The following is a 23,131-nucleotide window of genomic DNA, read 5'->3' as shown; positions in this document are numbered from 1 at the left end:
TCCTTCTCATTCTGGAGGCTAAACTCACCTCGACACTGTTTTCATAGCTTGACAACATTTGTCAAACTCTTTAAGTCCTGATTAATTCATGTGACCCATCTCCTAAACTCGTCTATATAAACATAGTGTTAAAAAAGTTTGCATTTGGTGTAGTATTTGCTTGTTGTATCAATGAGTCTTGGCAAAGATACATTTTAAATGCACACTCTGTACAAGTGTGAAACAATTATTTAAAATAAGAAAAGAGGCCCCAAAAGCATTGATACAACAAAGAAATGAGGTACCAAACACATACAAATGTGTTTTTCTGGTTAAATTTATCAATCTATCGCGCGTGTGTGTGTGTATGTGTGTGTGTGTGTGTGTGTGTGTGTGTGTGTGTGTGTGTGTGTGTGTGTGTGTGTGTGTGTGTGTGTGTGTGTGTGTGTGTGTGTGTGTGTGTGTGTGTGTGTGTGTGTGTGTTCTCTGTTAGTGTTTGGTTATTCTTCAGACAGTACGCGTTTCTCTTTCAACCCTCATTCATTTAGTGGCTTGTGAGCTTTGAAGCAGGACTCGTCCTGGAGCATGCCCACAAACATTTTCTCGTACATTTTGTGAGCCGAGGTGGTTCCGATGACGCGGTTGATCTTCTTCAGGCCTTTGAGCAGATAGCGCGGCGCCCCCTGAGTGCGTAGCGCCCTCAGACTGTGTGAAAGCCCTTTCGCCAAGTCCAGGTTATTGTTGGCTGTTTTCCAGAGGTGGAGGAGCTGCAGGATGTACTGCCTGGGCGAGCAGGTAGAGACGACCGCCTGGACATCCTCCTCCTGAACTTTCACCCCTGGCAGACTGTTGGTTACCTTCAGGAGGTCATCAAGGGTCAGGTTTTTTAGATTGTTGCAGCGAGAGACCTTCCTCTCACAGTGGTTCACACCTGAAGACGCAAGATAATTATCAACAAAGCAGAAAAATAAATAAAAGAAGAGCAAACAGAGAAATGAGGTTAAAAGTTACCTTGTATTATGCCGTAGAGCTTGTCCTGGTCTTTGTTTTGCTCTCTCCACAGGCGCAGCAGGTGAAGGACCTGCTGCTGAGGAGAGCAAGACTTCTTCAGCCTCTCCAGGCTCTTGCGGTCCACTCTCCGGCCAGGAAGACTCTCCAGCAGTCGCTCCAGGGGCACCGTGGAAAGCTGCAGCGAGGCTAGTGACTGGAAGACCGCCTCCTCACAGAGCGTCACATCTGAAATCAAGAGAGGCAATGGTTCAAATTATTTAGTCACGCAAGTCTTATATTGATCCATAGGTGAAGTGTCCAGCCTGGACATAGTCGCCAGACCATCACATGGCAATACAAAATACACTCACATGATCACATCCGATTTCAAATGCCCCACATACATACTGGGGGAACATGCGAACTCCACAGAAAGAACCTCAAGCCTAAATTGGACGCAGGGGTTTTCTGACTATCAGTTGAGTGTGATAACCATCACAGCCACTCACACAAATCTCGTTCAAGTCACGACACTTCGAGTTTTTTGCTGACTCATCTTGTTCAAGTACCTGCCGATTTCTAACTGACAGGACTGGCTTCAGTTTGCTGACAATAAGCGTTTCATAATAAGTGCGTAGCCTTGTGATTTTCCAACATTTGTCAATGTAAGATTTCAACCATGAAACCAACAGTAAAAACTACCTCATCTCACATTAATCTTTCCTCTGTGCTGCAATTGAAGAAGGATAGGTGTGATTTTTGGAAAAGGCCAATGACAGCCTCTCAGTGGGGCACGCTTTAGAGCCGTGATCATAATTGTTTGGATTTGTTTACGTGTGTTTGTGAGAGTTAACAGTGTTGCCTCGTAATCCAACCACTGCTGACCCAACAATATGTTCTCTCTCAGTTCCCTGCTGACATCAGCCTGACATGCCAAGCCAAGCTTCTGCAGCTCTGCACCAAAACGCAACCAGAGCTGCATTCTTTACAGCAGCCAAGGGCCTGCTGAGCCTCCCTTATAAGGCAATGGTATTTATGCAAAACAATGTCTTTCTCCGCCAAATTTGTGAAACCTTAGCTTTTGCTTCTTCTACTGAGGACAATCGTTGTGGCACGCTTTGTAAATCCAGTTCAGTCTGACCTGCAGATGATGTAAAAACTGTCTACAATACACTTATGAAGCATGTACATGTGACATTTTTTTTCCCACAGAGCTTAAAAACCCTCATTCTCACCCAAATAGGGAAAGAAAAAAAAGGTTAGTGAAATTGGAGTTGGAGCAGTCTCATTGAGATTAATGTGAAGAGGACATTTGGCTTCCCTCTTTCGAAGCACGGGTGATGCAACTGTGGCATGCTCTATAATTGACACTGACATCTCGGTGGTTCCTCCAAAATCACACAGCAACTTCGGGAATCCCAACTGCTTTCAATTTGACGTTTTTGTTTAGAAAAAAATAAATAAATTGAAGAAAAAAAATGATTCCAGCATCTGCTGCAGACAATCTGTGGTTGTGTAGTTCACAGGAAGACAATTTGTGAATGAATGTTTGAGGGGAGCATCACCCTCCCAGAGGGACAACAGCATTGTGTGTTTTCTTCAAAGCGTGGTACACAGTGCGTGTGCCAGGGTCTATACATCTGTGTGTGTGTGTGTGTTTGTGTGTGTGTTTGTGTGTGTGTGTGTGTTCTTCAGTCTCTGCGGTTTCTCAAGCTCTGGGAATTTAGTGTCATATTTGAGGCTTTCCCACTCAAATTACATTTCAGCGTCTGTCATAGTTAGAGTGTGAGTAACAAAGACTTAAGAGCTTGTATGTCATTATGTGTTTGACTCAGTTTCCTTTGTTTTTGTGTTTGGCGATGTGATAGTTAAACGAGTAATTGATCCATCATGGGTCATCTTGACAGCGGTGCCACAAACATCCAATTCGACCGTTTGGCTTCTCTCTGTAGTGTCGGTTTTCAGACACGCAAAAAACCCTGAGAAGAATGAATTCTGGACAAAGACACTGACCGAGAAAATCCCCTGCTTCCAGGAATGTAAGTGACCACATATCAGAGATTATTCAAGTCTCAATGATTCCAACTCATTTGGTCACTCTCGAAACCCGTTACATTTTTGGTGTGTTTGCATGCGTGTTTGGTGATACACACCGCAGAAATAATCTCTTCTTTGATTCTAATCTGGAAGGGGAAAAAAAAAACGGTTCTGAGGTACAAATTGTTACAGATTAGAAATTCTCATAGAATCCTGGCTGCTAAGCAAATATGAATGTGTGAGGATTGCCATTCCCTCAGATGATAAAAGAAAGGAATTAAATGCATTTCATTTCAAATGGTTGTCTTTGTTATTCTTAATCTCAGTTCCTAAAATGATGTGTTTGCAGCCAGCAATCACCTGAACACCTCTCAGCTCCTGACATGACAAGCTTGACCACCAGCATATGAGAGGGAAATTATGAGCGTCATCATCACTGATCATAGTGGAAGAAGAAGAAGTACTGCCAACCAACATGAAACTAACCTAAATAACACAATAGCTTAAAAAAGCACACACACATGTTCAATGGTAACTACAATGCAAATATCAATATTTAACATGATGCAGAGAAAAAACACGTGGGATCAATACCAAGTGTCAATGTTTTGACATTCATGAAAGTTATGGAAGTATCAAGAAGGAAACTGATTCTGTGGAAGCTTTAAATCAGTTGTCAAGCAAGATCCCATCATGACTTTCTCTTCCTGTTTTGTTTAGTAAAACATTGCAACATCATTGACCAAGACAAGTCTGCGTATGGTTTTGATGATCCATGACAACACAAAAACACAAGTGCTTACCCAACCAGTTTGGATTATTTTATTTCAGTCTTCACTATAAATGAATTAAACGGTGACTAATTGATTAGTTGATTTATTAGAGTTGCTTAACTTTGGGATGAGAGTGAAACTTCTGCAAACTTCAAGCAAGTCTGTCATTTCCATGGCACTACTGTATTACATGATGGAGGCAAGGTGGTGGAGTGGTGTGCATTATTGCCTCAAGGTATAAATGGCAAAATGCTAAAAGAAATTCACTTATGTAACACTTTTCCTCTCCGCTGCTATGCAAGACACTTGGTCCATTCGTTGGGAACAATTGTAGAGTTCAGTGTCTTGCTCAAGGACACTGGGGAATTTAACCTTCCAATTGAGAGACAACCACTGTTTATGCATCTTTACGTTTTTGTCTGTGCATCAAAGAGATCGACGTTGGACACATGGCAGAATCTCCAGACTTGTTGCACTTGAGATGAAGGAGTTTTCACTCCCTTTCATACACCAAGAATAAGTTCCACCGATATTGGCGAGTACAGAAAATTGATTCCCGTTTTGTGACGTTATCATGGCACTTTGTCTTGTTTTCGTCAAAATAGGAACAACTGTTAAAAAAAAAAAAAAAGGAAGACAGTAAAAAGGAAAACTGGTTGGTTAAAGGCTGAAAGCAAGTTCAATATTGACAGAGGAGATTTAAAGATGTGACACATTTTTGATCCCCATTCAAGAGAAATGATTGAAGTTGTCAGCTCTGATGAAGGCTTCTGTTTACTTTTGTGTACATTTAAGTCTAAGCAGCTTGTGTCATTACATTTTTCTAGTACATTTTTGATTGTGTACGTTCTCACCAGTGTGGCACAAAGTGTGATGGTGAGAGCAGTCCAGTGCTCCCTTCTTGTCCGGTCTGCCACAGAGGGTGTCTGAGGTGGACGTGCCCGATCTCAGAGTCTTCAAGTCGGAGCAATCCCTGTGGGGCTGACACGGCTCAGTGGAGGAGTCGCTTGGAGAGAAATAGCCATCGGGACAACGCTCGCACACTGTGTCACTCACTGGGGTACCTGGGACAGAGACATACACAAGATCATCAAAAAAAAATTTTTTAGAGAGTCTTTTTCACCAAACCATTCAACTTTTTCTCAACTCGTCAGCTAGATGACTCAGAATATATGACGATCATGGGGACATATGACTCATTCTATTTACTCACTCATTTCTTCATACTTCTCTTCTACTGTCACTTCACAATCGGACTTATACTTCCAAATACGTGTTATCACAAAAATTGATTTTCACCGTACTCTATATGTTTCTTTTTGGTCATAAAAAATGCCGAAATCACAGAAATGAATTGTTATTATTTAATGCAATTCATCCTACCATTAATTATATCATTATTAATATAGGGACTATATATTGTCTTGTGATTTTTTTTAATGATTACAATGAGTTTTAAGAATTCTGGTAAATGAGCAGTGCTGTGGAAGATTTTGTTATCACTTCCTCTTTTTGTTTCACACATTACTAAGGTGAGTACTGAAACTGTGTGGGTTGACGAGACACGCATCTATCTGCGATAACCTTTTTTTTTGCCTTAAGATTCAGCAAAAAAAAAAAAAGTCAGCAATAAAGCAATAAGAAACACTACCTCACATGCATATTGTGTTTTTCTGATGACTCTGATGAGCAGTGCAGGCTTCAGATCTGTCAGAGCAACTATAAAACTGGGTTGTCAGCTAAATTAGCATCTCAGGTAAAAAAATTATTTAAAAAACATAGAATGTAAAAATTCTAAGAAGTTCTTGCACACACACACGCATGCACACACACACACACACACACACACACACACACACACACACACACACACACACACACACACACACACACACACACACACACACACACACACACACAAAATCCTTGGCTGGATTGGCGACCTGTGGGAATTTAGATTGCCAAACATGGCCGGTTTCTAACATTAAACAGATGCAAACAAACTCCTCCTTCATTCATTAATTTGCTGTGTTTTCTTTCCGTCAGTGCCACTGACCAAAAAGACAAATTAAACAGCCGGAAAGGCTTCAGATGTCAAACTCATAAAACCACAACAAATCTGAACCAGGAACAGACAAATCAGGAGATCAAGGACAAATGAACTCACAGAAAGCATGTACTGTTGGTTCAAAGGTCTCAGCCACAACTCAAAGTGCTGCAAAAAAGTCATTTGGGTTCGAGGAGGGGAATCCCCTGAAATGCTGTCTCATGTCTGTTGAAATCCATTAGACTTTCATGTAAAGTTGGGGATGCATGTTATATGAATTCCTGGAAAATGTTGTCTCATGTTTGGGTGGTATCAGCACTACTGGGGGGCGAATGATAACCACAATTGGAAAATGTCGTTTCATCCTCGCGGTGGCTGGACTCTCAGGATGAAGATGAAGTCATGAGAAGCCAAATGAATGGCCGGTGCTGATGTTTTAAATACCAGATTCCGTTGGCTGGAATGTTGAAATTAAGCAGCGGCCTTTGTTTGTTCTGACAAATACAATGATGACAGCATCTGTAAAAAAATATCCTGTTGAAAATCCACCATGACAATAACAGTGTTGGGCTGCTTTCAGTGCTTTATGGTGCTCAAACGTTTGGGACTTTGAAGACGAGGCATTACCAGATGCTGATGGCAGCAGAAAAAGGTTTGCATTTCTCACTGTTTTTAGTACAGAGCATTTGCTCCCTAACAAAACAACTGTGGGTACGTCTTGATCGTCCGGCAGTTCCTGTGAAGTGGACTGCACGGGTTGTTCAACCGAGTTAACTGGAATTTGAAACCGTAAAACACATTCAGTAGAACGGGAACAATGAAGGTTTAATGCAGGATGTGTACTGCAACACATCCCTTCACGGGTTGGTGGCAAGTGAGCCTGGTCCTCAAATTACTGGTAGCTATGTGGAAGTAAGGCTGTTTCCAGGTATCAGTTATGTCATATAGCGAGTACAATTTTAAGATGTTTTTTGTTTTCTTTTATAGAGTAGATTTGTACATTGTAGTGTGAACGAGCAAGCTGAACATTTTGAAACGTGTACTGAAATATAACAGTACCAAGTCAGCTTTGATTGTCATGCTGTCATACTGAAAATCAGCAACAGCTACACTAATACAATTTATTGTTTGACAGCAATAAGAAAAAAAGAATAGCACAACTTATTTTCTTGACTGTTTGTTATATCCCCATCAAAGTTAATGTAAGTTAGACTACTTTCAACGATTGTCACTGTCATTGGTGTCGTCAACAACACTAGAAACACTGGGAAGAACTATACAAACACTTGGAAAGTGTCTTTGGTGCAAATGTCCCATTTAAATTTGAAACTATGTATTTGGGAGATTTGCTGTTAGACACACAGAACAACAAAGATAAAAAAAACCCAACAAAACATAAGAATAGATATGATAACACCAGGTTTAAAATTGAACCACGCACCGTCGAGAAATGGATTGAATTTGTGCGAAAGATTGATTTGATGAAAAAAATAGATTTTTCTCTCAAGATAGAAAAAGAACACTTTTACGGTTGCTGGACCAAAAGGATTCAGTTTGTAAATGCGTCTTATAGTCTATGAGATGGTTTGGCGGCCTGATTAGATGTACTCTCCTGTACTGTTCTTTTGACTAATTAATTATTTTTCTTCATTTATTTTTTAATCATATTAATAACCAATGTAATTTGTCTTTAAAGGAAAGCCTGGGAACTCAAAATGGGCTATATCTGCTGGACTTCTCAGAACGATGCTTTATGTCCTTGAATGGCAATGGCTGTGTATACCGTTTGTGAAACATAACACATTCATCAAGTGCAGGATGTATTCAAATGCAAAGAGAAGTTTCTTTAACTGGAAAGTCATGCTCTAACAGGAAATGTTGTGTATGCTCACTAGGGATTAAAGCAGCCTTTGTATTTGTAGTGTGATCAAATCTACATTTCCTCCTTGTCTGAAATAGTACAGTCAAACTTTGTAGCATTCTTTAAATGATTGTACTTGCCATTCATGCTGAATTTCTGTAGAATATATGTGGAAGTGCAGCCTCAAAAAAGGGGGGGGGGGGACTGTTATGTGTGACTTTAGGATAATAAAATATGGTTGATCTATTTCTGTGAGGTTTCCTTATTTCCTGTGCTGTAAAAAAAGCATCATCATTTTGACAGGAACAAATAATACAGACTGCTTCTCAAGTAAATGTCAACTGAAAATGTCATAATGTCTTCTGCTCGTATTTTGCAAAGTGATAACACCCACACATGATTGATGTAATGACGTAATAGCATCATCAAACTTCTATTCCATTACCATTTGTGGTATTAAAGCTGGCCTTAGCTGATAGTGAAGCAGACACGGAGTATACATGGCATGTGCATTACCCCTCATAAAGGCTAATCTGATTCAATCTTCTGTCGTCTCTGTGGTTTAAAATATCTCAGATCAAACAAAGTGAGATTCAATCAAAATAAAAGTCACAGATAATTCTAAATACCATGAACACCATGAGGAAGTAAGTCGTTAATATGGATGAGTTATAACCACTGATGAGCAACACATAAAACCAGTGTGGTTTCTTGAACTGTCTCGCACACACACACACACACGCACGCACACATACGCACACGAAATAGGTCATGAAGTCAGTTGATACACCCTTGTGCCATCATAATATATCGCCTGAGACTGAGCCCTCGTACTTGAAAAACAAATGTCTCAGACCAAAAGTATGTAGCAGAAAAATGATTTTAGAATCACTGACATCCTACTGAATATCAGCACAGCTGTAGTTCAATCAGAGGAAAGGTAATGAACACCCCGTTAATACTCTGCCTAACAACCCCCCAACAGTTGCACATTAACACATTGAATCCGGGGCAGGATGTTTGAATGTGTGTGTGAATGGGTTAAAGTGAGTAACAGTGTAAAGCACTTCAGGGACTGTTAAATCAGTGGAAAAGTGCCAGATAAGTGAAATCCATGAAATCCAACCCCTAACTGATTAGCTGAAAGCTACATAAATAACCATAGAATTTATTTGCACCATTTGATCTTGAATCTGTACAAATATTACTTATTATTCTAAGTTTTTTGCAGAACAACACTTTTTAGTAAATTATTTCTACGTTACTAGAATATCTTTTCTTTCAAACCATATATGGTCATTTATACCAGGCGTGTTTATCATAATCCATTTACTGGGGATTGCAGTTTTTTAGTCAGATATAACACAACACTAAGATGTTGTGTTATATTTTGTAATGCTGCAGTGAATGATAATGATGTAATTACATGCATGCTGAAGGCTGATGGACTGGATGTTTTGACATTTCACAGTGTTCTACAATAGGAGGCATTTTTTTACAGATGGCATAATATTGAAATTCCTGTTTGTTTTCTTTAAAATGTTGTTTTCAAAAAGTTACTTTTATCCCTGTGTATTCATACTTCAGCCGTGGAACAAAAGATATGTTTTAGTTAAAAAAAATTGTTTTAAAGGGTTATTTTTGATTTTTACCAGTCCAATCCACTCACGGTTAAACTGAGCTGTATGTTTGCTACACTTTTAATATATTTGTCTTGTTTTTGGTCTTCTTAAGCATGTCTCTCATCCCGATTACCCTCAGCTGTGCCTCAATGTCTCCCCACTTACTGTGTGTGTATGTCCTCATTCTCATCAGTTACCTGTTTTTCTCTCTGCATCTTGTACCATGTATGAATTCTTTCCAACCTGTTTTCGAGATTATCCAGTTTTGAGTTTTGACCCTGGCTTGTGTTCTGATCATGCTGCGATTTGCCCTTTATTTAATCAACTGTTGTTTTGTGCAACAAACCCTGCTTGTACTTGTTTCTACCTCCGTGTTTGATGCATCTGTCTATGTCCTTGATGAAATACTATCAAAACAAAAATGGATTTGAACATTCGCTTCATCTCCAAGAAAGGTAGTGAGTGTTTTTGACCAAGGAAACCAAGTTTCTTCTTTGCATTCCTACACTACCCCATTGGCCCCTTTCTTTTAATCGTGTGTTGTTTTTTTGTTTTTTTTTATATATATATTTCTATTCCATGAGCAATTCGATAATAAACAACCCATGTTATTAGTGTCAAGGTCCTGGGAGTTCTTGTTCTCAACACATCATTCTGGTAGAGCTCTTGTCTTGAGTAATACCCAACAAATACTCTCTTATTGGTCAGAAATCTGAAGTGGTTATAGTTAGTACAGAAAAGCATATTTTCCTATTTTCCCATCCCCTCCAATGAGGTTTTTTTTTTTTTTCATATTTGAGTTTTCTCTTGGAGTATCCGAACGTCCTGCCTCGAATGAACTTTGTTCTTTTTCATGCTATAACGAGAAAATAAACAAATTCCCCTGTTCTTGGTGCCACCAACCTTTTTGCCAGGAATCCAGAATTAACTATTGAAGATATTTAGAAGAGCTGTGAGGTGGAGCGATGCAGCCAAGAAGACTTCAAATGCTTTCATTTAGAATATCAGCACGTAAAATGTCTTCAGTCCTATCAGTTCAGACTGTTGTATATTCTAATTATCAACTTTACACAGTTTACACACATGAAGGGCTACACTTGCAAGTCACTGAGTTTCCTGGAAAATGTTCGGCATTGCTTTTCTTCACAGTACAAAGATGGGAATGTTTATGGTATCCATTTTCTCAGAAATGCATATTATTGAGTTCTAACTTTAATTACTTTTGATAAATTTCCTCAAAAAGACTCACTTCCCCCATTTGAGGACATTCCTGGCCCATGATCATCCCACTAAAACAGAATTTATCCCTCAGTTAATCACCTTACTCTAAATCACTCCTGACAACATACTATTACAAATGAAGTGATAACGTTGGTGGGAAACTATGCAGAGTGAAACATTCATTCTCACAGAAAAGAGAAAGGTCTGACTTCTCAAATTGCAAATTACAGCAGCAACCAGACAGGGTGTTCCTTTCAATGACATATGCATGCACCGCGAGTTTACACGCACTCAAATTCACAAGAAATGAATCCCCGATCGCCCTCTTTTGTGATTTCTTCACTATATAATGCATGATATGATGATACCGATCAAACCCGGCTGCAATCTATTTTTGTGACAAAAACCAACAGAGAAAGTGCCAAGTGGTCTCTTAAAAACAGAAGGAGTCATAGTCGGTTAAGAGGAAATTGGTTTTACGTCTATACATCCCCATCCGAATTTAACCAGAGCCATGGAATTGATCAGCTGGTCTCTCAATGCGATCGAGCAAATTTTTACGACATGACGATCGAGCAAAGGAGAGCTCACATGTCCCGATGGGACGTTTGCGGCCGGATACATGCTGGATTCCTGGGGTTGCTGGAGGTCCCTGTGTTTGGCCATTCTTTCCATCGAGGATGTGGAGGACCTCTACATATTGGGATTAACGATGGCAGGTATGCTGCTGATTGGGGCTGGCGGCTTTCTGATCTGTCGCAAAGTTGAGAAGACGTGGGCAGCTGCATTGGGAAGGCTGCCTATCGTCACTGAGGGATTATGCAGAGCTCTGACTCAGACTCATGTGATAAATGAACTCAAGACACGATTCTTGAACATTTACGCGAAATTGGAACCATCTTAGAGAAAGTTAAAAACTCGGCTGGAAAGCTAAAAATATGGCCACGATTTGGAGCATCATGAAGACCAGAGACACTCAAGGTCGAAAGATAAAGCTGAATTGCCTGAACGAAAACAAATCTAATCTACATTTCAGATTCCCAGACACCCAGTCGTCGAAGCAAAGCCGTCCTTCACTGCGCTTTCAGGACAGCGAATGAGAACTCAAGAAAAAATACAATATTGATAGATAATATAATATGATATATGTTCACAACAATAAATACTGACAAGTACTGTTCTTCTCCCATATATGCCCAAAACACTCGGTACTTACAACTATATATTTTGGAACAGTGATTTCGAAAGTGTTGGGTGGGTCTGCCTTTGTAACTCTTGTGAATATATCATGATGAAATGTAAAACAATTAATGATAAAACAATTATTTTATGAAAACACACATTTACAGAACTGAATTTAGGCCAAGTGTGAATCCAAACAATATATTTTAGCACAAAACAAAAGCAGTGGAAGAGTTGCAACAGTTCCTGTGTGTGTGTGTGTGTGTGTGTGTGTGTGTGTGTGTGTGCGTGTGTGTGTGTGTGTGTGTGTGCGTGTGTGTGTGTGTGTGTGTGTGTGTGCGTGTGTGTGTGTGTGTGTGTGTGCGTGTGTGTGTGTGTGTGTGTGTGTGTGTGTGTGTGTGTGTGTGTGCGTGCGTGCATTATATTACATACAAAACAAAAAATAGGGTTGTGTCTTGCTACATATTTCCTTTTTTGTATTCAAAAGTAGTCAGTTATTCAGTTCATTAAACAAAAAATTGTGAATCTCACCTAAAGCTGTCACTCCATAGCCAGGTAGGCAGGCGCTGTGTGTGATACAGAACTCCACCTCTAGGTGGAAACCCCGAGCACACTCACACAGTTGGTCATGGGTGCTATTACACTGCTGCTTCACTAGTTGCTGCTCCTTACACACCTAAGCACAGCAAACACAGAGGAGCGTGGTTACACACACTCACAGCTTCATGTAGCATGCACACACACATAGAACACATGACAGTTATGTCCTCAACAGTTACAATCTAACATCAGACGCTTGAGCTGATCATAGACTGATGTAGTGGTGATTACATAATATTTCTGGAGACGCAAAGTGGAAAACATCTAAACTCTGGGGTTGGATCACTACACCACAACAAGTGCTGTGAGACCTTCATTTTTAGTAACTACAACTGATGTGGAAACGTTGGCTTGAAAAGAAAAAAGAAAAAGAGAACAAATGCTGGGCTAGAATGTAAACAAACAGTATAGTCAGGCATTTAAGAGAAGTTGTCAAGGAAAACCACAAGGGGAGAATAAAGTACTACCGAGAAGATGAAAATACTTTAAAAGACATCCAGTTTGACAGTGAGCAGACAAAATGTAATTTTAAAAAATTGTGTTTTCTATGACAGCTACTTTGTGTCCTCATCGAGAAATGAAATATTAATGTCTAATTAGGAAATAATCAAAGAAGTACATGTTGGGCTTGTGTGCAAACCATCTCAAGCAGACATACCGAGGTACAGTATTGGCACGTGTCCCCCCAGTGCCAGTTCTCAGCAAAATGCCTCTCGGGACAGGGCTGGCACTCCGTGGGGGCGTCAGCAGTGCAGTGATGTCTCACGGCCGTGCCAGGAGGGCACTGGTCGCACAACAGGAGATCAGAAGTCACGGGGTCACGATACTGGTACTTTGGCGGCCCCGCGTGATGCTGGAAGGCCCAGGAAAAAGAGGCCGTGAAGAGCTGCAAGAGAAGAGTGAGAGAGAGAGGGGGCTTAGCAGTGACGCAGCAGCAGTGACAAAAATCTTTAATGAAAGCCATCCCATGCAACGACTTCTCTTTGGCAACAGGTTCAGATGTTTTTGTATTTTGGAGCGCTCGCCAACCCAAAGCTTCCAGTAAGGAAGGGTTGAAAAAAAGGTCAGTGCCGTAAAGTTGAAGCTCCTGGTGGACGTACAGTCCTAAAGTGATTTCCTCTGCTTTATAGAGTGCCGTTCTGGGAGTCGAGGGAGAATTGAGCGGCAGTTTCGTGGACACTGATTACTGCACTGTGGCGACCTTTCAAACAATAACAACAGTATATTTAAATCCAGAAAATTTAAAAGAGGCAATATTTTCATTCTAAATTGCCTGAAATGGAGATATGTATTTCATTACTCACAGCGAATGAGATTTTATCATGACAAGTAGTTTTAATCATGAGATCAGACTTATTTTATTGCTCTTCTGGACTCAATTTTCATCTGTTTATCCTTTTTTTCCTCCAGATCTTTTAAATGAATTCAGATGTTCCGGTAATACCAACATTCTGCTCATAGTAAAATAAGAGTAGGACTCAGGAGACATTTACTGTGCAGCCCGACTTCACAAGGAACCTTCCATCCAAGCCAGCAGTCCTGTGAGATGGGCTGCCTGGCAGCTGAAAGCCATCTGACGTGATTCAAAGGTGATCTATAGCTCTTTCATACTGTCCAAGAGCGAGAAACCCACCGTTGCCACAAACCCCTCCGAGCGAAGGAACCAATCTATAAGGACGCAGTGTAAAGTGGGTGGCGGTTACCGAGCCACTGAGCAAGGCCCCACACTTCAAAAACAAGCCCGCGTATCATCGCATGAAAAGTTTTGGTAAGATCTAAACTTTAAGATATCAGTTGGTGAGCATGTTTGACATGTAGCCATGTAGCTGGTCGAAGCCACATGCAGACCAGATGTCACACAAAAGGCTCCTTCTTCCCAAAAGGCCCTCAGCTATTGGTTGTGTGGACTTTCCCGTTGGCCAGGATACATCCTCACTGCTTGGACAACGAACTCACAATAGACACTCCGTTCCATTGTGTGTGTGTGTGTGTGTTTTCTTTTCAGTCATGTTTCATGTGCATTGTCAACAATGAATGAATTCATCCAAATAACACCCAAAAGTCATTCATGCATGTGCTTACAGCTGTGCACACACAGGCAGGAATGCATTGTTGTGTGTGCATGTTTGTGGAGGTTCACGTCCAGTGACCATTCTCCTCAGCGTTGGTCTGCATGCTCTGCGGTCTCCTCTCCTGGCTGCTGTTCATGAAGAGTCCTGCTGGAGGTTGCTGGGCTTTCCCCATTCACCACCAGAATACAAAACACTCACCCACTCACTTCTACAGTTTACATGCCGCACACCATTCATCTTTCCGGCGTATGTGTATTATGTTTCAATACGAGCCTTAAAAGTTGCAACCGCTAAGCACACCGTACTACAAGTGTAAAACTGTTTTCTTTTTCTTTCTTTTTTTTTTAATGAGAAAGGAGGTTTCTCCATAGTTTCTTATAATTCAAATATTTTTGCTAAATGCATTTTTAATCAGATATCTATGTGTATTCATGTCTAGTGGAGACCGTATGCAGTGCAGCTGTGTTTTCTCCATCTGCCATATGCCACTGAACATAACCCATGTGCTACGAAAGACTTTGATCTACAGTCAGTAAATGTAACCAAACAGTTTTTCCTGAATAATTTATCATGTTACACACACCGTTCAATGCAAACATTTCTCCTTTGAGTGGTAATCCATCTTCAGGGAGTTATCTATTTCTGTTCTCCTTTGCAATGAAAGTCACTGAGTGAAACAGTAAAAATAGATGAATGGGTTTTACACACCATAATAGAACCCTCGGCTTCAAACAGGCTGGCGAACGCAGCGGTTTTCCCGGCAAAACCTATCGACCTCTGAGTACAACATTCGGTGGAAGGCTTTCATCCACAGGCAAACTCGCTGAGCGGGACCATGAGTTTGTTTGGAGCATGGGTGGCCCTTGCAGGAATCGAACCCATAATCATAGTCTTGCTCTTCAAATGAAGAAGAGTTCCTTACGCACTATTAAGCTGCGTGACCACATCCAATCAGTTCTGAAGCATCGGGAGGGTGGAGCATTGACAGAGGGTCACCTGGGTCTTTGCAAATGACCCGGGTTTGGTTGAACTTGCCGCTTTGACTTTAATCTTTAGTTTGCTTTGGGATAAGTTTACTGGCAGGACTATGCTATCTTCAGTCAGAGTCAATACAAATGAGTGCATATGGAAGTGATCGGTATTTTGTCTTTTTTTTTTAATTTCCCAATATAGTAACAAAGTTGGACTGTTTCTCACAATTTCATGCGCAAACCAATCAAAGAAAGACAAAAGTCATGGTGAGAAAGATTAAAATGATGAACGCAAAGATGTTAATGAGAGGAAATTCAAAGATCAAAGCAGACACGTACTGAAATGCAAATATCCATTAGTCACATTTCAAGCAGCAAATGACCGACTGTTTAAAAAGACAGTAACCCCTCACAAGGCATGCTGGATGAGACCAGTGGTGGTCTGGCAGCAGTTTGTTGCTACATTTTACACCTCACTCAGGGGAGGACCTTCAACAGACGTGCTGCTTACATTTTGTGGGAAAGAAGTTAGTTCAGGTGGTGTTAAGAATCTGGAAGTATTATTCGAGATTCAAACTTAAAGACAGACTTTATATAAAGATCATATCAGAAGTAGATTCTTTATCTTGATAAAAAAAATCAGTTCTCTCCTCTTCAGAACCAGCCAACACAGTAGCTCTCCAGTCCTGAAAGTGTGTGTGTGTGTGTGTGTGTGTGTGTGTGTGTGTGTGTGTGTGTGTGTGTGTGTGTGTGTGTGTGTGTGTGTGTGTGTGTGTGTGTGTGTGTGTGTGTGTGTGTGTGTTTATCAACAGCGAGAGGAGATGATGAACTTTTCACCCTTTTGTCACCTTGCACGCTGCTGTCTGACGACATCATAGACAAGCGCTGGAAACCCAAATTGCACAGCAGTTAAGGGCCACTGACAGCCATAATTACACCGTTAGTCTCATCAGAAGTAAGCACAGCTCCGGGCATGTCCTACATGGAGCACAGCCAGATGAGAGCAAGAGATGGATAAAGGCACAGATAACAGTAACGTCAAGGCGCCCTTAAGCAGGGCAGGGCAGGTGATATGTAAATGACTCTAACTGATGTTGGTAAAACTGCCTCTTGGAAAGTACGACCATCATGTTACTATCTAATAGATTATTCACATTTCAAAACGGAAAGTAAAACTACTTGATTGAATTCCTATTTTTCATATTTTAATCAGATGTAGAAACATTTATGTTTAGGGTTCCGTTGTAAGAAGGGCAATACAATTTGTATTTTAGTGGGGAAATCAGTGATCAATTACACAGTGTGAACGCTGCAGGGGGTCTTGATCCATATAGTTGCAATGCTGAAATGGAATGGTTTCATTGGCATATATCCTTTCAGTTTTAATACTATATAACTTGGGGGTCTCCAGGTTGCCGCTGTGGTCCCTGAGCAAAGCCCACAACTGCTCAGGCAGTGTCGCTTCAAACACGCAGATCATATGGTCTACAAAGATAGTTTAGGATTTTATAGTTAAACTGATATACTGAGTGAAGTTAATTATCTATTTTTCAATAAATAATAGTGTGGACACCATGAATTTTGCTGGCACATGTTCATGAGGAGCAAATGATGTCTCAACTATTTTCAACAGAAACCTAATAGACGTGATCACTTTTAATGAAACAGCAACCTTGTGGGTTGTAAAAGACGATGGCAAACAGGAAAATGGACAACACTCCCACAACTGACATCGCACGCAAAACACTGTAAGAAATAAAAAAAACAAAACCCCAGATGATGTTTAGAGACAAAGATACATTGTTTATTTGTCACTATGTTGTGATATTTTAACTTGAAACACATGACAATGGAGTAAAGCAACTCGTCATTCAGCTGGGGCTTAAAAGATTATGGGAGGTTTCGTTTCTACAGCGATCTATGAGATGATGGAGCATTCTGGAGAAGCAGTGTAAAGAAGCTCTTTAAACATCAAATGACATGGGCAGTTTCTGCAAGGTTCAAACGCCAAGGAAAAAGATTTCAAAATGGTCACTTTTAAGTTGGAAAAAAATCATCACATTTGTTACATTTAGTGGATTCTTTTGTCGTAAATTTATTAAAAGTGATTAAAATAATAAATATACAGTATTTAGCACTACAAAGCTTCTCATAGGAAGTTTATTTTTTCTAATATGTATGCACTAACCGCTTTGCAGAAAAACTCAGATCAGGCAGCTGGATGATGTAAAATAAGTGTTTCATGTTGGCCAAATATGCTGTAATTTGTGATAATGTGATGCAAATGATATACTGTAAATATACATGGTAACTGATGCAAATGTTTAAGAAAAACGTGATTCAATAAATCACAAGTGCATTACGAAACAGTAAACATCCACCCCCCGTCTGTGCGGCTGGTTCAAATGTACAAATGTGCAGAGAAGAAATCAGCCACAGCATTAAAAGGACTCCCGACAGATAGAGACGAGGGCTTGAGTTACATTCAATTTGCAGCGTGCTGACATGCAAAGCAAGAAGAGATTCCATGTTTGGGCTGCCTGAGGTCAACTTTAAATTCATGGCATGAGGAGAAGAGCCATGGTACAGCCAGTCAGGCACATGGATTCAGTTAACTGTAAATGCAGGTGGTCCGAGGGGGGATTCCAGCTTGTGTGTGTGTGTGTGTGTGTGTGTGTGTGTGTGTGTGTGTGTGTGTGTGTGTGTGTGTGTGTGTGTGTGTGTGTGTGTGTGTGTGTGTGTGTGTGTGTGTGTGTGAGTTTTTTGACTCACATAGCGACGAGGGGGACACAGTGCCACGCTACATCAGAAAAGCTTAGCAAAGCTCACTCGGTGAAATCGCCACATCATCCCCCATGAGAAGTGGATCATATTTGGAAATTTCTCCTCAAAATCTTTAAGATTAAACTGGTTTATGAAACACTTACAGTTATTGAATGCTTCACTAACAGACCAGAGCTGTGTTGAGCAGATATTCTGAAAGTGTGTAAATTCTTGTATTATATTATATTATATTATATTATATTATATGATATGATATGATATGATATGATATGATATGATATGATATGATATGATATGATATGATATGATATGATATGATATTATATTATATTAGATAGATAGATAGATAGATAGATAGATAGATAGATAGATAGATAGATAGATAGATAGATAGATAGATAGATAGATAGATAGATAGATAGATAGATAGATAGATAGATAATATTTGCTACAAAAGCTGAAAAATCACCCACATGCATTGAAAAAGTTGCAGACGCATCGCAGTGCAAAGCTGCTTTACAGAAAGGTCTTTGGCTTTGTTTCAGCTCTAAGGCTAATATTTATCTACCATCAGTTGATCTTTGTGATCTCTTGGGCATTTGTGAGCTGAAACAATGGAGTCTAAACATCTATTGTCTAAAAGAACTAAGGTTCATGAAGGCAAAAGTAACTATTAGATTAATTAAGTTTGAGCAGAGAGAGTGCATGAACTCTCCTTGGCTTTATCGTACTCATCTGGACCTTTATAAGATGAACATGAGGAAAAGCATAACCCAGAGCTTGGCAATGACTGGAGCAAACTACTCTACATTGAAAATAAAAACACATTTTTTTATTGTTAAACTTCACTCAACCTAATGTTGGATGTTGAACATAAAATTATGTTCCGTTTATTTTTGTGAAGGACGTGAAGGATTTTGTGAGCCTCATCCCTGCAAAGTCACTTCAGTTGATACCTCAAATACAAAAGAATAAAGAAAAACAAAAACAAAAGATTAGACAACAGTCAGTGACAGCCTGAGACTAAACATGTCACACCACTTAAATGAATGATGAGGGACTTGTCTCAAATGTTTCAGATTTTTTTTTTTCAAGCCAAATAAATCCAGCTTCCCTCTTTTTCCTGTCACATTTGACATCAGATTAACTGCCACTACTGAAATTTGCATCGGATCAATCATGCTGTTTTAAATATGACTCACACAGTGGCAAGATAAAACACACAGAGGGGCCTTTGTGTGATCCCACCACTCCTGCAACAGATGTTTTTCCTCTTGGCTCCTCTCAATCACCTTTTTTTTCTGTCTCTTAGGTAGCAGGATCAATTTTACGTGGGTGCCACACACACACACACACACACACACACAGACACACACACACACACACACACACACACACACACACACACACACACACACACGCTTCTGCTATCAGTACTACTGTTGATGGAAAGGGGAACTAAGGTGTGTGGAAGCTGCCTCCGCGGGTAATTGTTACTTTCTGAATAAACATTTGTACTTGCGTGTTTAAAGCCGGTTGACTCTTCACACACACTCTATATGTCACCCTCATCCGCCTCGTCCCTCACAGAGCCTCACTTTTCTCCAATGTTTGTCTTAAAAGGTGAAAATAAGAAACCAGAAAGGAAGCTTAGGCGAGTGTGTTTGGACGAGCGATCTCTGTCACAGCGTTTAAAGTCTGCGTGTGAACCAGCTCCTCGCTTTAGGGAAGTTGGTGTGGCATGTGCCAACTGCCACAACAGAGAGCAAAAGGAGAGGAGGCGTAAAGATAAAGAGATAATATAGATAATAGATAACAACAAGGAAGGTGGGGACAATGCACGCTTTGGCGGGACCGTGTGATGGATGGACAGATGGATGGTGTTGCTTTCCGCTGTGTGTCAGCCTTGCATTATTTCGTTCTCAGGAGTATCATTTTCCACCGCACATTTTTGTTTACATAATGAAACATGTGTCCTTATGGGAGCTGTCAGAAGGACAAAGATTACAGCTCCGCTGACATCATCCTTGGCCAGGGCTCCGACGGAACGTGCATGTTGGAGGAGACGACACAGCCACATGTGTTTTGGAGGCATGCACTGGTGCAGGAAGCGTGCACAGGTGCAGGAGTGCACATTCACTTCTGGACCTTTCAATCAAAACAATGTCTTGGTCAGAAAATTGCAGAGTGCCGTTTTCAACGTAGAATTACTCGCAGTCTGTTTGGCTGCTTGACGAGCAGATAAACAGGCTGCGAGGGATGGTGGAGCCAGGGCAGGTGCGGGTTTACTTATTGGTTGGATGTTGACAGTAAGGACTGACTGGGTGGTTGAACAGCTGACTCATTCGCTGGCGAACAAAGATGTTTGCGTGGCTCTTAAGCGGCCGAAAAACTGGTTAACTGACTGGATGATGGACAAACACAAGGACAATACATCAGACCTGTAGGAGCAGAATATTGACCAGTAGTCTCAGTCAGACCGCACTGCGGTACGGATGATATCAAACAGAGTCGTCTGACCCTGCACGGCACAAAGGATCTCTTCCCTTTTCCCTCTCTCTTTCGCATACTGGTGTGCAGGAGGTCTTCCCCAAAAGATAGAAGAACCAGTATATTGTAGCGGCAGTGCAGGATCACGTTATGAGCCCTATGCAAATCCTGCAAAGGCCTAAGTGCAGCACAACATGAGAATCACACTAATAATAACTGCTCCTAGCCAGAGGCCATCATAAAAGTGTTGCAGAACAAATTTGTATATTGCACTCAACACCACCTGCAGGAAACTCCTCACATTGTTTTTAATTTTAAAGGCTAAAACCTTATTTAAATTTAAACACACAATATCAGAGCAGGGAAATGTGAGCCAAGGGAAATGTTCATATATTAAAGATCCGTGTTAATCGTGTTTGTAGGTCTACTGGGACTGTTCATTGCGGTGAGTTTTTTTTTTTTAAAGAAGGAAAAAAGTGTGCATACATGAGGTCCATTCATCACCAAAAGCAAACAACCTCCAATATAAGCCAAGTGGAGGAGTTTAATTTGCAATGCTCCGAAGATTTGGCAGGGTTGTGAAAAGGTCCCAGGGCTCTAAAATACATATTTTATATTTGCCGTAATCTCCACTAATGATGTACAGAAACTGGGACACAGAGAGAGAGAGAGAGAGAGAGAGAAAGAGAGAGAGAGAGAGAGAGAGAGAGAGAGAGAGAGAGAGAGAGAGAGCGTTACGCTGACAGGTACAGCAATGACAGGCGCTTTGTATCTTGAATTATACCTGCATCGTAAAAGACGTTAATCACTTTAATATCAACTGTCATCTTCATGCAACATCTGAAAAAAGTGAGCGACTGAAAGCGCAGAGGCACTGCTCCCTATAATAAAGTCTCCCTCATCCAACTCCCTGCACAGACGCACGCAGCGGATAATAAGGAAGCGCCGTGTGATGATGAGCGATCGTTTCTCTTGTTTCTCTACCAACTACTCTCATTGTGAATCCAGATGAAGCACTGCGACTTTCCACACCTATCTGATCCCCGTTGGTCTGAAACCCCGAGCGCAGCAATATCCCACGTCTCCTCAATAATCCCATGAAAGCAAATCACTTTTTAACTTCTTCTTTTTTTTTTTTTAAACAAAAACTGAGCGCGTTAACCCCGCAGATCACGTCAGATCTGAGTTTAAAAAAAACCCCAAAACAAAACAAAACAAAACAAAAAAACCCAGAACAGCAGAAAGTCTGGTTACTTACCACTAATAGTTTCATGGCCGGGTTGGATTTCGCTATCCATGCGCTCATCTCTGCGTAAAAGTGTACTGGTAGGGTCTCCATCAGTCACATCTGTACTTATATACAGTGTAGGGAGGGAGAGAGAGAGAGAGTGCCCACCCATCACGCTGTTACGTCCCTCTCTCTCTCTCTCCCTCTCTCTCTCTCTCTCTCTCTCTCTCTCTCTCTCTCTCTCTCTCTCTCTCTCGATGCTTCCCTGCTTTCCCTTCAGTCCTAAAAATACACTTTCGCATCTTCCCTCACTCACTCACTGCCTTTCGATTACGCAAGTCGTCAGCTATGTGGGCGAGATCAGAGGAAATAAAAACAGGGGTCTCAAAAAAAAAAAAAAAAAAAAAAAGTTGATTCATTCATGAATTTAACCAGACTGTACAAACGTAAAAAAAAAAAAAAATTGATTTACGCTCCATGATATCTCAGAAAAATCCAACCATCTAATGATTGCAAGTGGCATGTGAGCTTACACACTACAATTAGAAATAACAGAAATAATTAGATTATTTTAGGGAAATGATGCATTTAGTCAATCCTTTTAGTTAACATTATATATGAGCTGTTGAGTTGCTGGGCCTCAAATGCCTTGCTCAATGGGAGGTATTCAAACCTGAAATTCTTCATACACAAGCTTGCTAACTGCTTTGAAAAGCAAATAGTGCGTTAGGCTGAAGTGTCTCTCTTCGGATGACTCAATAATGTGTATAAAGCTGTATTGCTGTGACACATCTGAGCTGTCATAGCAGCCCAATGAATTATTAACTCATTAACTTCAGCTGAAGTTACATCATTCAGTTCGAAGTCTCAGAGTTCTGCAGATTATTTTGGTCGGTTGAAGTCAACCCTTGACGTTTGGTTCCTTCAACTCCAAGTGTCCACATCACACACTCATGCAGTGGATAGAATCGCTTATTTCTCAAAGGAACTCATGACTGAATGTAAAGGAGCAACAAAACAGCTCAGAGTCAGTTGTGGATGCATCTTTAATGGTGTTACAGTAAGACAGTATCACTATATCCTACCACCAATGATTTACATGGATAGAGCATAAAACACATGTAAAATGATTAATAAGCTGTGATAAAAGTATGTCTTGGGAGGGTGTCTGTGTTTTTATTTTCCTTTATAAGAAATAAAGCCCTATAGATTTGACATTTTCTTGACCGCTCAAACACAAAAACAGTAGAGTAACTATTTCCATGAGCCTGTTA

The 23,131-nt window shown here is 40.6% G+C and overlaps 1 protein-coding gene across 1 annotated transcript; it reads right to left on the bottom strand.

Annotated features, from left to right (window-relative positions):
• Positions 1-334: 334 nt before the first annotated feature.
• Positions 335-21,968, bottom strand: LOC308133536 (tumor necrosis factor receptor superfamily member 11B-like; the record flags this gene model as incomplete). The annotated part of the gene is made up of 6 exons (XM_080500956.1): positions 335-910; positions 991-1,215; positions 4,634-4,843; positions 12,244-12,388; positions 12,971-13,198; positions 21,888-21,968. 6 exons carry the CDS (start codon positions 21,966-21,968, stop codon positions 516-518), a joined length of 1,284 nt encoding a protein of 427 aa, XP_080357082.1. The 3' UTR covers positions 335-515.
• Between the last annotated feature and the right edge of the window lie 1,163 nt (positions 21,969-23,131).

The sequence above is a fragment of the Blennius ocellaris genome (assembly GCF_963422515.1).
Source record: "Blennius ocellaris genome assembly, chromosome: 8".
Lineage (NCBI taxonomy): Eukaryota > Metazoa > Chordata > Actinopteri > Blenniiformes > Blenniidae > Blennius > Blennius ocellaris.
This window is presented reverse-complemented; position numbering and strand designations above follow the sequence as displayed.